At 52.0% G+C, this 15,762-nt stretch overlaps 1 protein-coding gene and 1 long non-coding RNA gene across 2 annotated transcripts in view; one reads left to right on the forward strand and one right to left on the reverse strand.

Moving 5' to 3' along the window:
- The window catches only part of CCBE1 (collagen and calcium binding EGF domains 1), a 236,632-nt gene that overhangs the window by 23,571 nt on the left and 197,299 nt on the right, over positions 1-15,762 (reverse strand). The window contains exons 4-6 of the mRNA XM_002697839.7: positions 13,700-13,834; positions 11,268-11,420; positions 72-178 (exon numbers count right to left, since the gene is read on the reverse strand). Coding sequence (XP_002697885.2) covers positions 72-178; positions 11,268-11,420; positions 13,700-13,834 — 395 coding nt within the window. The remainder of the gene's footprint in view (positions 1-71; positions 179-11,267; positions 11,421-13,699; positions 13,835-15,762) is intronic.
- LOC112444157 (uncharacterized) lies at positions 11,417-15,529 on the forward strand. Its single transcript, XR_003032376.2, has 2 exons — positions 11,417-11,769; positions 15,116-15,529. It is a non-coding gene; the product is annotated as an uncharacterized lncRNA (long non-coding RNA).

Genomic DNA, 15,762 nt, shown 5'->3' on the forward strand with positions numbered 1-15,762 from the left:
GCCTTCTTGCTTCCAGACGTCCCCCACTTCCCTTTATCTCACGCGATGGTTTCTAACACGCCAGCACACACCTTCTGCTTCAGCTGCAGCACCGTCTGCTTCACCTGGTGCAACTCCTTGCACGTGGCACAGCAGGTGGCGGCTCGGACCGCGTTCTCCACCTTCTCGTCGTCGTGCCCTGCAGGGAGAGACGGACTCGAGTCTGCCTGCAAGGCTGCGGGCATCCAGCCCCCAGGAGACCACATCAGGCAGGGTGGTCCCAGGTGGGCCGGCTGATGCCAAAATCCGCAAGGGATGGAGGCGGGTGATTTTATAGCTCTTGGGTCGCTGATGGCATGCCTGGGTCACGGGGTCAGCAGAGGGGACCCCCTCACACTCTAGGCTCAGCTGTTTCCACTTAGTCACCCTAGCACCTTCCTCTTCCACGTGTGAAAAAGTGAGCCGTGGCCCTTTTACCATGAGGCAGGCTCTAGCAACCCAACACGACTTACAGTCCCTCTAAGGGCTGATATTCACAAGCCATAAATCATCCCCCAAGCCCAGGCGACAGGATTCAGGGCAGTGCTCACAAAGCTGGACTGGATCACTTCTGATGATCCAGCTGTTCAAAGAGAGCGCAGCCAGGCTAGGCGGCGCCCCAGACCAGGGCTGGACTCTGAGAAGGAACATCAGTGGAAGAAGTGCCAGGCGCCCTGGGCATGCCAATCCAGGGCCAAATGAGACAGGCCCCGGGCAGGTCCCAGTGCTGTCCCACAGAGCACGGGAGTGCCGTGCTTTCTGAAAAATCACGTTTCTCTAAGGAAATGCCAAACAGCGACACGACCCAGTATCTACACAGCCTTCATGCTGTGTGGCTTGGTCACTCAGTCGTCTCTGACTCTTTGCAATCTCGTGGACTGTAGCCCACCAGGCTTTGCTGTCCATGAGGATTCTCCAGGCAAGAATACTGGAGTGGGTAGCCATGGCCTCCTCCAGGGGATCTTCCCAAATCAGGGATCGAACTCGCGTCTCTTACATCTCCTGCGTTGGCAAGAGAGTTCCTTATTCTAGTGCCACCTAGGAAACCCAAACTATACTCCAACCAAAGAAAAAACAAAACTTGCTTGTAAAGCTATGGTAAGAGATAAAAATAAAGCCCTTTCCTTCTGGGAAAAAAACTTCTGGAAACCCACCAGTAGCTGGAAGAGAGACCTGGAACATTCTCCATCAGAGCCCTCATAAGGGTGCAACCCCACAGACACCGTGATCCCAGACACTTAGCCTCCACAACCGAGACAGCTCGTCTGGGAGACACTCTCTGGGAGGGGAGGATGCCTGAGGGCAACTTGGCAGCTGAGTTCTCAGACCCACAGCAGCAGCGCAGGGTGGAAGGTAGAGCATGTTCAGAGCTCATTGGCCAAATGCACCCCCCGTGCTGCGTGGGAGGCCTGAGGCTTAGAGGACACACGCTGGGAACCCACTTCTTAAGCCAGCAGGCAGAGGCGGGGGAAGCGGCTCTCAGTCTTGCTGAGTGGCCGTAAGCAACACCATGATGCCTGAATACACAGCCTGAAGCTCTGTCTCAGCATTGACTGGGTGAAGCACTTGAACCTCTGGGAGAAAGGCAACAGAATGAAAGTCGCGCAGTGTGTCTGACTCTTTGCGACCCCATACAGTCCACGGAATTCTCCAGGCCAGAATACTGGAGTGGGCAGCCTTTGCCTTCTCCAGGGGATCTTCCTAACCCAGGGATGTCGAATCCAGGTCTCCCGCATTGCAGGCGGATTCTTTACCAGCTGAGCCACCAAGGGAAGCCCAAGAATACTGCAGTGGGTAGCCTATCCCTTCTCCAGCGGATCTTCCCAACCCAGGGATTGAACCTGGGGTCTCCTGCATTGCAGGTGGGTTCTTTACCAAGGCAGCCTCTTTCTAAATCCTTTGTGTGTGCGATATAACCAGGCTGCTTGCTCATCCCCATCTTCTAGGCTCATTCCGTCCCACCAGGAGCTTCCCCCGCCCCCACTCAGTTGATACCCGCGGGAGACTGGTTCCATTCACGTCACAGCTGTGTCACGACGAGCTGTGAAAAAGTCTTCACCTGGAGGAGGTGAAGTGGAGCTGGTGAAATGCCGGTTAAGGGCACGACCTCCTCAGTCAGCATAGGGTTGCACACCCCAGTGCCGTCACTAGCTCAGGGACCTCAAGGAAGTGATCTCACCACTATGAGCCCAAATTTCTTCAACCATGATACTGGAATTCCTATGACCCAGGCCTATTGTGAGGATGAACTGGGGTGACGGCTATTAAATCCTTGGCACAAGGCTGGGTTCCAGTAGACAGGAGAGGGTGTCTGGCAGAGGCTTCAGGCCCACCAAGCTCTTCTGAATTCCCTTTGCCTGATAAAACTGGCAAGGATTCTGGGATTAACACGAACAACAGAATGAGGGAAAACTAAGGTTTGGTGATGTCAGGAAAGTTATCCAGCAAGTCATTAACTGATTTGGGTTTAGAACTGAGATTTCCTGACTCTGAGCCCAAATCAGGCACTTCCCTTTAGACTCTTTGTTGCCTTTTACTGTACCATTTACAAGTCCACTTGCCTATGGAGCTTGAACACACATAGCTTGAACGTGGAGGAGAACTAGTTTAGATCCATCTCCAGCATAATAAGGATGGGATGGAATTTTCATGCAAGAAGACGCTTGGTGGTAAAGGACTGAAGCCTTACCCACCTTTGGTTGTGCCGATGCCAAAGGATGGTGGACTTGTGCACAGGAAGCCCAGGTTTGTTAGGTTTAGGGCAGCTGGAGGACATCCAGGTCTCCCAAGTGAGCATTCATCCCTTTCAACCCATCTACTGGTCAGTATATGCTGTCCCATCCGATAACACATCTATCAGTCTCATCCATCCCATCTCCCCGCTCACTTACCTCTCATCCGTTTATCTGTGCATCCATCCATCCATCCATCTCTCTCTCATCAGTTATGGAAAATCTGCTATTTACCAAGCCCCATATGAGGTGCCGACAGTGTAAAATAAATGAGGATACCTGTTCAACAATTTGAGATCAACTTTCCTTTTAAGGAACCAGCCCTGCTGGCAGAACCGGCCCATCACAAACAAGGGTTAAAAGCCCATCTGTCCATTTCTGTTTTTATACACTCAGCTAAACTTATCGAGTATTGGTGTGATTAAGGCCACTTGATATTTTCTCAATAATAAACCTCTTTACCAGGCTCTGGACGCTATTTCATTCAGATCGTGGAATGTTAGAATTGATGCATCTTTAGTTCAACCTCCTTTACAGATGAGGAAAGTAAGATGCACAGAAGGGCTGCCATCTGGGTTAGGTTTCCCAGGAAGACGTGTGCAGAGGGCAAGCACTTACAGGGTCTGTGGTGGGCGCTCCTGGGGGTTCTGCCCAGGACACCGAGGGCAGCCTGCCAGGTGGGCTCACGTGTGACCACTAGGCCAGCGACAGCAGCAGCATATGGGTTCCGAGGGAGCCCGGATCCTGGGAGTGTGGCCTGGTGGTGGAGACTTTCCATCCAAGTCTCCAAGTGACTCTGAAGCACCTGTGAGTTCAGCATCACCGCTGCAGGGAAACAGCTCTGCCGAACGACGGCTCACCTGGAAATCCCTGGCCTGTTCCCTGTCCCTCTTTGGAGTTATCAAAACTCAGAGAACAAGGGCAACTTTGTCCCAAAGCCTCTGGAAGCTCCCACAGTCACAGAGGAGCAGAGTAAGGAGTGGAGGCTTATCAGGGCTCGAATCCTGCCACTGACTCTAAGTCACAGCTTCTGCGACCATCCCTTCCTGGATCGGTAAAACAGCCGTCACCTGTGGGTGCCACGAGGCACTGAGACGACTCCTGTAAGACACCAGAGCAGTGCCTGGTAAACGGCAAGCACCCAAGAAATGTTAGTATCCTTGTCATGGTTGGCTATCGTCGTTTATTAATCCTGCAAAATTACAGATCAAGGGAAGGCTCTTTGCATCATCCTTTGGAAGGAGCTTCCAGAGGGTCTGAAGATAATGGTGTGTGCAGATGCAGAACATGCAATCTATCCTGAATCGGAGCTCATGTATCCTATTCTAATGCAGGATACAGTAAGATGCGGAGCTAAGAAAATCCCACGCAGGGTACATTAGTAATTCTTTTAGAAATGTGGGTAGACATCTCTGACTCTCCATTAATGATGGGGTCATGCGTGTGACCACGACCACATTAAGAGAGCCATCCCTTACCCTGTTCCAACGCCTTCAGATTTCAAAGGTGCAGTATCATCGACAAGCCACAGGGGGGCGTGTAGCTCTAATTTTTACTGAAGTTGAGGGGAGCTGTACATCGCAAGCATTATAAACAGAATTCCTGAGATACCATATTAGTAATATTTAACAAACTTGGAAAAACTAAAGGATGGTCTCAACATGTTTTATACAGGCAGAGTCACCAAACACATATGGTTTTAAAAGCTGACTGAAGATTTGTGCCTGGTGGGTAGTCAATTCTGGTGGCACATTGCAACCATCTAGGGTGGTGGTGGGGAGCTGTTTAAAATTCCTGAAGACCATATTGCACCCCACCCATAAGGGGGTCACAGAAAGGGAATAGCATCAGCCTTTGAAAGCTCCTCAGGTTGAGAATGGCTGATCTATGGATTAGTGGAGCCTGAAAGTTATATGAAACACCTGGCTGTCCCTGTAATAAGTGATGTTGGGGGTCAAGGTCACTTTATCAGGGGAAAAAAACAAAAACAAAACAGAAGTTGAAAAAGAGAGACCAGCAAGCTAATTACGATGGAGCCAGCACGTCCTTGTCTCTGCATCGGGACCACAGATGTCCTGGCGGTGACGTCACTGGCTCCAGACGCATATTTGAAAAGAGACAAAGATCAAACTGGCGGAGTGTGCTCTTCCTGCCTACTGGCCAGATGCTGGCGTCCTGACGCTCGTGGGCACACGACCACCCTGCCGTGAGCAGAGGCCATTCGAAGGCCAGCCCTTCTGCTGTCTACGCACTTCCTGAAGAATGACCTGAGGCTGTGGTCGATTTAAAACTCTTCTAACATTACAGATGGCAGACAACGCAAAGTTTAAAGAAAAAGCGGGGGGAAGGGGGTGGATTTTGGAAGAGGGATTTAGATCACACGTGTTTACACTCCATCATTATCTCTTCTTCAAAAGAAAAATGACTGTGATGAAATATGGGCTTAAGAATTAGTCCCAAACGGATGAAACTGCGCAGCAGCCTCTGGTGTCCCACATGCGGGGCTGGTCTGGCTCCTAACTTTCCTTACCCCTAAATATCTGGATGATAATTCTTCATCTTTTAGACACTGTAGGACAAAGTTCTGGGTTTAGAAGGTGCTGAGGCCAGGCATGCCTTTCGAACTCACTTAGATAAAAGCACAAAGAAACAAAAGCCGCTCAGGGACTCATGGGGCTGGCAGGGCTTAAGTTATTTCCACTGACACTTTGTTGTTGAGTCACTCAGTTGTATCCAACTCTTTTCATCCCCATGGACTGCACCATGCCAGGCTTCCCTGTCCTTCACTAGCTCCCGGAGTTTGCTTGAACTCATGTCCATTGGGTCAGTGATGCCATCCAACCATCTCATCCCCTGTTGTCCCCTTTTCCTCTTGCCCTCAATCTTTCCCAGCATCAGGGTCTTTTCCAACAAATCAGCTGTTCACATCAGGTGGCCAGGGTAGTGGAGCCTCAGCTTCAGCATCAGTCCTTCCAATGAATATTCAGGACTGATATCCTTTAGGATGGACTGGTTGGATCTCCTTGCAGTCCAAGGGACTCTCAAGGGTCTTGTCTAGCATCACAGTTTGAAAGCATCAATTCTGTGGTGCTCAGCCTTCTTTAAGTCCAACTCTCGCATCAGTACATGACTACTGGAAAAACCATAGCTTTGAGTATATGGATCTTTGTCTAAATCACATCAAATTGTGAAAAAGATTTGTGATGGTAAAAGGGTCTTCAGCGCTCACCTAGCCCAACCCCCTTGTGTCTACAGAGGAGGAAACTGAGGTCGGGAGAGCTGCCTGTGCAGTGACATCCAGCTGGTAGACACTACAGATGCTCTGACTACCAGCTCTCCTGACTCCCAAGCCAAGGGGAACTTGCCGCTGCATCACAGCTGCTGAAGAGGTGAATCCAGAACACTCACTTCTTGTTGCCTGAATCATCAAAGCTCCCACCTCCTCAGGGGCCCAGTGTGTAAGTAATGATTCTAACGTTCAGGGCATAGAATGTGCCCGTCCTTTCCCATAATTTTAATTATGGGGATGAATTACTCCTCTCAGCTCCTACCCTTGATGTCCTTGGTTACCTGCATTAGAACGTTTTTCTCAGTAAAACATGAAAACCAACCATGAGTCCTCTGTGACTATGTGGTGAATTCAGTAGAGACGAGTCACTGAAAATGAAATATGGAGAGATCCTTCCAGCATGCGGCTGCCGGGGGCAGGCAGTGGGATACCACAGGTAGTTTTAAAAACTGGAACGGTCCAGCTCTTTGTAGCTGTGATGCTTGGAGGAAGCAGAGGAGGGAGGACAGAGAGCATTCAAAGCCCAGGCTCAGCTGTGCAGGGAGCTGGGCTGTTCCACCACGAGCCCGCTCTTCCTGACGAAACGGACGGGCCCAGTCCGCTGAGCAGGAATGACTGCCTCTCTGCAGGGCGGGACGGACGAGCGTCAGCCTGCTCTCACCCAGGAGAGGTCCCGTGATCTGCAGCCCACAGCTCCCCGCCGCCCACCCTCGGACTGTGGCTGCTTCACCTGGCGGTGACAGCATCCTTGCCTGAAAGTCGACCAGATGACCTGTCAACTTTGGGCCCCAGGGCTCAGCTCTTTGATGCTAATACGTTAGAATTTTCCAAACTATCTTTCAGGACACTGCCATTTGTGAGATGCTTATGAGTGTGTCTTCAGAAAATAATTTCGGGGAGTACAGGTTTAATCAAAATTAACATTTTTTAATGGCACACGTGTGTGTGAGTCGCTCAGTCATGTCCGACTCTTTGTGACACTGTGGATATAGCCCACCAGGTTCCTCTGTCCATGGGATTCTCCAGGCAAGAATACTGGAGTGGGTTGCCATGCTCTCCCTCCATGGGATTTTCCCAACACAGGGACTGAACCCGGGTCTCCTGCATTGCAGGCGGATTCTTTACTGTCTGAGCTACAGGGAACTCCTTGAATGGCAAGATCTGGGCATTTAATACACTCATATCATGAATCCTGCAGAAGCAAGCAGTAAATACATTCTCCTTGAACATCTGAACACAGAACCTTTCAAACAAAGAAAGGCTTATTGATATCTCCCAGGACCACAAAGCCCTATGGAAGACAATGTGGAAAAATGGTGCAATAAATGGTTGGTAAAATAGTCTTTAAATGAAAGTAACAGTAGAGAAGGTGCAAAACCAATCAGTACTTAAGACCTCCCCGATTTTTTTTTTTAATTGAATTCTCAGCTTTAGAAGTCTGACTGGTCATCACTTAAATTCTTGATCTCTTGTACCGAAACTTCGTGTATGTTTGCATATTTTTTAAAAAGTGCAATTCATCTTTCAGGAAAGGAAACAGGAGTGTGGTCACAGGACCAATTCAGCACAAGAGACTTAATTTCAAAGCTGCAGTGAGACCTTCCCATCCCCTGGCCCTTGGGCTGAGCCCCTCTCAGAGTCCACCTTGCCCACAAGCAAGGCTGGAGGTGAGGGCCTCCCATCACAGTCCAGCCTGTCACCACCTCTGGCTCAGACCCATCCCTGGACAGGGTAGCTTTAGAGGGATGAGGACAAGGAAGCTAAGAATTAGTGCAAGAGGCGGAGGCCACCCGAGACCAAAGAACAAGTCGATTCAGAGTCTAAAATCTTGCCTAGGCTCCGGAAATTCCATCCGACGCCTCTAGTCTCTGCTAGGTAAGGTCGGGTCTCTGGGCAGACCATGCTACCCCACCCCACCCCCCACCCCCAGCTGGGCAGTGCTCACAGATGGCTCAGGTCCTGCTGTTTGGAGATCCTTAGCCTCTAACCCCACTCAGCGGTTGTCGCTGCCCGCTCTGCTGGTTCTCTCTAGACTGGGTTGCTCAATGCTGCCCTTACACCCAGGTAAACAGGACTTCATTTGAATAGAAATGGGACACAAAGACACAACAGGGTTACCCGGTTGAGGACCCCTCAACCCTGAATACTCTCTGGAAGGACTGAAGCTCCAATACTTTGGCCACTGGATGCAAAGAGCCAACTCACTGGAAAAGACCCTGATGCTGGCAAAGATTGAAGGCGGGAGGAGAAGGGGTGAGAGAGGATGAGATGGTTGGATGGCATCATCGACTCAATGGACATGCGTTTGAGCAGGCTCTGGGAGTTGATGATGGACACGGAGGCCTGGCGTGCTGCAGTCCATGGGGTCGCAAAGAGTGGGACATGACTTAGCGACTGAACAACAACAGCCCAAGCCCATGGGCTCCCTGGCTCGGAGCACAGCTATAAATCCATTTCCAAGACGAACATTTAGAAAGCGTCTTTCCTCTTGCTGAGTCTCGGGTCAGCCTACACACAACACCAGTGGCAAGGTGTACCTCGTGTTTCACTTTTTCTTTTTCCAGTGAGATCCTTCCTTTCAATGAGGAACATAACCTAAGAGGTAAGTGGACGATTCTCCTCCCCCAAACCTTCTCCACCATGGGACAAAAAGGATTTTAATTCCAAGTGCTAATTTTAAAAAAGTAAGTAAGTATGTAAAGTTGCTCAGTCGTGTCCGACTCTTTGTGATCCCATGGACGGTAGCCTACCAGGCTCCTCTGTCCATGGGATTCTCCAGGCAAGAATATTAGAGTGGGTTGCCATTTCCTTCTCCAGGGGATCTTCCTGACTCAGGGATCGAACCTGGGTCTGCAGCATTGCAGGCAGACGCTTTACCATCTGAGCCACCAGGGAAGCCCCAAAGGAAATCAACCCTGAGTATTCACTGGAAGTAAAGTAAAGTGAAAGTTGCTCAGTTGTGTCCGACTCTTTGCGACTCCATGGACTATAGAGTCCATGGGATTCTCCAGGCCAGAATACTGGAGTGGGTAGCCTTTCCCTTCTCCAGGGGATCTTCCAAACCCAGGGACTGAACCCAGGTCTTCCGCATTGCAGGCAGATTCTTTGTGGGGGCAAAAATCTTTTCTCAACCCTGATGCTCAAAAGACTGTGAGCCCCTGCTTTTCCGCACCTCTGGGCACCTTGGCCCCCCATGTTTCAGGCTTTAGAAAGCGTCACACTGAGCCCTCTGATCGAGTCCAACCATCCCCATTGCCCACCCCTGCGCTGACTGCATGCAGACATTTCACGTTATTCCTGATAGACGGCGGCTTGTTCATGACTCACCCCAGCTGCTCTCAGGGTTGGCTTTGTAGTTTTTCTGTGCCCCGCAGCTGGTCCCCAGCTGTTGGCTGTCCCTGGCTGATGGCCACAGTGTCCACCCTTTTTAGAATATCAGGTTACATGGGAGAAGCACTACCTGCTGAGCTCCCAGCAGCCCCGGTCCCTTCCTCTCCCTGCAGTTCTTGGATCAGATCATTTGCCCTAGGAGCCTCCTCCCCGTCTGGAGACTGCCCAGGTCCAGCTGATCTCTCCAAAGAGAGAAGTGTTCCTGCCTCTCTCCCCTCCTGAGGGGGCGAAGCTGGGCCCTGAGCTCAGGGAGATGCCAGCAGCTTCGGGGCCTACCGGGGTTGGATACGGTCCTGAAAGGCCTCCCCCACCGCTTACAGAAGGCAGTGACCGACACTCAGGTGGATCACATCCCTAAGCCATCAGACGTCTCAGCTGAATCCAGTCAAAAGAATACAAATGAGTTGCTCAAACTCTCTGAAGAAAGGTCAGCGCCTAAAAGGCCTCCACTGGGCATACTAAAGGCAATAAAAATGAACAACTAGAAAACGGTTCTCCATGCTCTCCATTTCTGTTTTTCACCTGATCGTGAACCAAGTAACGGCTCACGCGCAGGCATGGGGCCCCAGGCTCTGCTTTCGGCGGCACCGAGGTGGACTGCTGCCTCACCCAGAAGCGTTTCGTGTTTTTATTCAGCCCGTTCGTTTTCCTTGGGGGAACCCAGTGCATCTGGCCTCATCGCTGTCCCTCCTGGTTTGGTCTTAGCTGGTCCCTGAGTCCTGCCCATATGTCCATGAGCACGCCCCCTCTGTGCTGGGTGCTGAGCTTCTCCCGGTTCACGAGCAGCTCGTGAGCCTTGTGGCCAACAGGCACCGCGGTTCACTGGGTCCCCAGGGGTGTGCCCTTCTGTTCTTTCTCTCACCCAGATCCCACCTGCTATTCACACACATGCCATGTCCTGTCTGTAGCTTCCGGAGGAAACTTGTGGGTTCCCAAGTGCCTGCCTGCCCATCCACCCACCCACCTATCCATCCATCTATCCATCCATCCCTCCATCCATCCATCTGTCCATCCATCCATCTGTCCATCCATCCATCTACACCCCCACCCACCCATCCACCTGTCCATCCATCCATCTGTCCATCCATCCATCCACCCACCCGTCCGTCCATCCGTCCATCCATCCATCCATCCATCCACCTGTCCATCCATCCGTCCATCCGTCCATCCATCCATCCACCCGTCCGTCCATCCGTCCATTTGTCCATCCATCCATCCATCCCTCCATCCATCCATCCATCCACCCACCCGTCTGTCCGTCCGTCCATCCACCCATCCACCCACCCGTCTGTCCGTCCGTCCATCCATCCATCCTTCCATCCATCCATCCACCCACCCACCCATCCATCCGTCCATCCATCCATCCACCCGTCCGTCCGTCCGTCCGTCCGTCCATCCATCCATCCATCCACCCGTCCGTCCGTCCATCCATCATCCATCCCTCCATCCACCCATCCGTCCATCCACCTGTCCATCCATCCATCCACCCGTCCGTCCGTCCATCCATCATCCATTCCTCCATGCACCCATCCATCCATCCATCCACCCACCCACACACCCACCTGTCCACCCATCCACCTGTCCACCCATCCACCTGTCCATCCATCCATCCACCCACCCGTCCGTCCGTCCGTCCATCATCCACCCTTCCGTCCATCCACCCACCCGTCCGTCCGTCCGTCCATCATCCACTCTTCCGTCCATCCACCCACCCGTCCGTCCGTCCACCCATCATCCATCCTTCCGTCCATCCATCCACCCGTTCACCCATCCACCTATCCATCCATCCTCCATCCACGCCCGCCCACCACTACGGGGTGCCCCTCTCGCCTACTCACCAGTGTCATTGGGGTACTTGTCTTCCTTGGTGCACGTCCTGCCGTCTTCCTCTTGGACGTAGCCCTCCCGGCACTCACAGCGGTAGCTGCCCACGGTGTTGACGCAGATGTGCGCGCACAGCGTCTCGTTGCTCGTGGCGCATTCATCGATATCTGGGTTTGAACCAAATGCAGAGAACGCTCAGTCTCAAAGAGACCACTTCTGACACAAGAGGCCTGGCCCCTCTGCTAATGTCGGCAAAGGCCACTCTGCCAGACCTCTATCGCCAGAGCATGGGAGAATGCGGGAAGCTAGAGACGCAGGCCGACCAGACAAGAGCACTTCCGGCAAGGTCACCATGGTAACAAACGGATGGTTGATGGGCTTCCTGTGTGGGGCTATGGCGCTACCAGGTCACGTGCCTCGGGGCAGGCAGCACTACACTCTGAAGGTCTCACTGGAGGACTCGGCAGTGAAGTCTGCCCTAAACACTCTGCAGGGCCCCTTGGAAGAGGAAATGAGGTAACGGATGGCAACATGTTTTGGAAAACCACTTTCATAGAAATCACTTCCTACCAAGACCGTAGTGTGCAGAGGGTTTTTACGATCCATTTCTGACCACAGGCTCCTAACAGCGTGGTGGTGACCTAAGGTCACTGGCTCCTACCCAGTTAGAACTGCTTCTCATAAAGGAAAATAGTCACAGTGGGTCTAATGGACAGAGTTTTCCCAGAAAAGTTCGGCCCCATCGATGACCCAAACAGACCCCTCCTATGAGGCAGAAATGAGCCATGACACCATCAAACAAGGAGCTGGCGAGAGTCCACATGAACCGTGTAGGTCTCAGACCTGCTCCCCTACTGAACTGGTGGAAACCATACCGTCTCCCCGCAGGAGGAGAGAGGGAGGCCCAGACCCCATCTCCTGCTCATTGTCTGTGGACACCGGGCGGGGGCCAGGACGCAGAGCCCCAGACTGTGCACACGTGTCCAGAGGAGAAGGCCCCGCCCCGTGCTCCAGAATGCCAGCAGCGACCCAGCCACGCCGTGGACCAGCTGCCCGGGACCCACCTCTGGCAGACCCTGTGTGCCCACGAGGGGCACGTGGTTGCCTGGGTGCTCCCCACATGGCAGTTCATGCTGTGTCACCTGAGGACTGAGATGTCACAGCCAACGCCTCCTCTGCAGTTACTAGGGTGACTGCCTCTGTCCATGTGCCCTGAGCCCAAGGACGAGGCTGCCTCTACTGTCCGCAGCAGGGAGGACAAGGTTGCCAGGGGAGAGAAAGAGGTGGAACTCTTAGCCGCAGGCCAGTGCTGCTGGCCCCAGGTGAAAAGAACTGGGTACTGGAGCCACCGCAACTGGAATCAGACATGACACCTGGGACCTCAGATGCTGACTGACGGGAGTACCTCGCCCTCCAGAGGAGAGCCCACGGGTCCCCCTTTCTTTGCTGGGTGGTTTCCACTCCATTCCTGGTCAGTGGGAGGTGCCATCCCAGTGCTGCAGGGGAGAGGCCAGGAGACCTACTATCTGGAACATTTCTTAAAATGAGGCTCTCCAGAGCCCCCCTCCCCAACCGGGGCAGAGAAGGGGCTGCTTTAGATTTTCCACTCCGATCTCCCTTCTGTGTCCCCCGTGCATCTTCGAGCTGAAACGCAAACTTCACTGTGCATTTGCAGATTTCTGCATCTACTCTCGGGAGCTGAGGGGAGACTAGGAAACTTTTTTTTTTTTTTTTAAAGCAATAAGCCCGGGTGTTTCTGAGACAATTTAGCCATGGAAGGACCACACTAAGATACAAGCACCTCCAGGGACGGAGGACCATGAACCCGCCTCAGACACCCAAGGAGAACAGGGCTGGGAAGGCCAGTGAGAGAGGGTGGCAGGAGCGAGCCGGTGGGGACGGATGTGCTGGCTTTGTCCAGTGGGCCCGGGCAGGCTTCAGCTCCCCCCGGCCCACCTCCAGCCTGCCTGCCGTACGGACCCCTCCTCTTCCCCAGTCTCTCTTGCCAGTTGTCCTCTGAGAGAGGCTGCTTCTTGTTTCACTCATTCTGCATTTTCCCATTTCTGCTCACTAATATTCTTTTGTTAACCTTATTCTAGTTTTCATTTGATAATATTCTCCTTCTTGTGTTCTTACATCTCACTGCCAGTGAGGATCTGAGTGGTACCCCATCCCTCAAGGATCCCTCAGTTTTCATAATCATGGTAGAGACAGTGACCCCTAGAACAGTACCACCGCAACTCCATCCAACACGTACCAGGATGTAAGTACCACCCCAACTCCATCCAACAAGCACCAGGATGTAAGTACCCCCCTAACTCCATCCAACAAGTACCAGGATGTAACAGGAGGGATCAAAGTGGCCCCTGGGGTCCCCACTGACGAAGAATGTCCAGTAGGATCACCAGAAAAAGGCACGTCCTCGGAGCTGCGAAGTAACACGCACCCAGGCAGTACGGCTTCTCCCGTCTCCGGTGCCTCTCCCGGTCATAGCGGTATCCTGGGTAACATGTACACAGCACTCGGCCAAAGTTGTCTGTGCACTGCTGTTCACAGGGAGCCTCGGCACACACATCATAATCTGAAAGAGAAGAGTGTGAGCTCACATCAACCACAGTCACTTGCTAGGCGGAGGCGGGGGCCACCCAGCCATGGCTGGGAACAGACTTTCCAGCAAACTCTCAGCTCAGGGTGAACAGTGATGTGACCTGCTACATGCAGAGGGAATGAATTCTTCAGGTTACAAGGAACCTTCCAGCAGCGCTGCAATGGGTAACCAAGAGTTCAGCATCTCAAAGGTTCAAGGAAAATATCACTTGCGATTTTCCCCTGCATCACCTCACCATTATTATTTTTTTCTATAAGAGCATCATTACAAACTGTAATAGCTTAGTGATTGGCACAAACAATCTATGTAGAATGTGCTTACTACATAAAAGTAACCTCACATTCCTCTAGCTCAAAGATCTTCAAATCTAAATACACAGGTCCTGGGGTAAAAGGAGATTTTCCTTTGGGTACTTGGACACATATAACTTTAAAAAGGTCAATATATAGATATTAAAGTTTCATGTTTATTTAAAAACTTTTTTTCAAGTTTATTCTTGCTAAAAATTGATCTGAGAATTTCCACTATGGTCAAGAGTTGTTTTATTTCTCTTTTGTTGCCTTCCCCTTTTTCTTTTCTAATTGAACAGCTTTCTTAAAATATAATTCACGTAGCACAAAATTCATCCTCTGAATTGCACACATCCTCTGAGTGTGCAATTCAGTAGCTGACCATTTTTTTTTCAATTGGCGAACAGTTCTCTACCACGTTGTGTTCGTTTCTGCTGCAGAAGTTGGTCTCTGTCACTCATCCAGAGAACAAAGATGCCTTAGACGGCCAGGTTCTGCTGAATTACCTGGGGCCTGTTTCCTCTTTTCCACCAGCTGTTGTAGAGAGGGGGATTCCTTCCAGCTGAACACTGAACAACAGCCAGCCCTGATGATGGGCGTCGGCATCACCAAGTGAGGGGTGGAGGTGCTGAAAGTCAGGCGGGCTCCCAGGAGGAGTATGAGGAGGCTGACGTCTGGGTGGCCTGGAGGCGGCAGTGGGCTGGGGAGTGGCGCCTCTGCATGCTGGGAGGCGGCTGGGTAAGGTCGAATGGCTGGGGATGTCCTTCCAGCCCTAACACCATGCAAACTGGGGCGGATGCTCTATTTCATCAAGAATCAAGGCGTCTCCATCTTTCTCAGTCCTTACAAACAAAGTGACGTTTAATGAGCCTCTGAAGGGACTTGGCTCTAAGTCTGGAGCTTAGACTGCATTTATTTCAGACTAGACCCAGCATCTAATTAATCAGTGCACTATCTTCCCCAGGTGCTGACAGACACACCAGCCCCGGACATGGAGGGAGCCTGGCTGTGCTTGGCCACATTGGGAGCTGGAGTCGGGGAGCTGTCAGGCCCCGATGCAGGCGGGGTCAGTGAGACCAGAATCATGGCAAACTCCAGACGGCATGGAAGGTGGCCCTTGCTCATTGCTCCTCTCCACAGACGTGCTTCCAGGGTTGCTTTGCCTGTGTGTGTCCCTGATCAAACGTGTTTTCTTCAACAAAGCATCACCTCGAGGTGGCCCATGTTCTGTGCTCTTTTTGCTTAAGAACAATGGCTCAGCCAGGATTGGCGGTGGGCTGCCCAGCTGTAGCCAGTCAAGCAGCCAGTGGAGTAGATGGAAGTCAGGGATCCCGCATTGACTATGATGCTCAAATAAAACCGATTTTGACAAACAGCAGCCCAGATCTCTTCCCGCATTCCAGCTCCGCTGAGGCGCCACTTCCGCCTCGCCTGGCTGATTCTTTCATGATTTCCCTCTGTGTCTCTGAGTGCCTCCTCCTCCTCTGTGTGCTAAGTACTCTCTGTGCATTTCTAGCCTTGGATGAGAAGCGTTCAGCTTTATCACTGGTTCCCCAACCACCTCCACACTTCCTACCACTTCCATCCTGCCCTTGTCCACTCCATGACATT

The sequence above is a fragment of the Bos taurus genome, chromosome 24, assembly GCF_002263795.3.
Source record: "Bos taurus isolate L1 Dominette 01449 registration number 42190680 breed Hereford chromosome 24, ARS-UCD2.0, whole genome shotgun sequence".
Lineage (NCBI taxonomy): Eukaryota > Metazoa > Chordata > Mammalia > Artiodactyla > Bovidae > Bos > Bos taurus.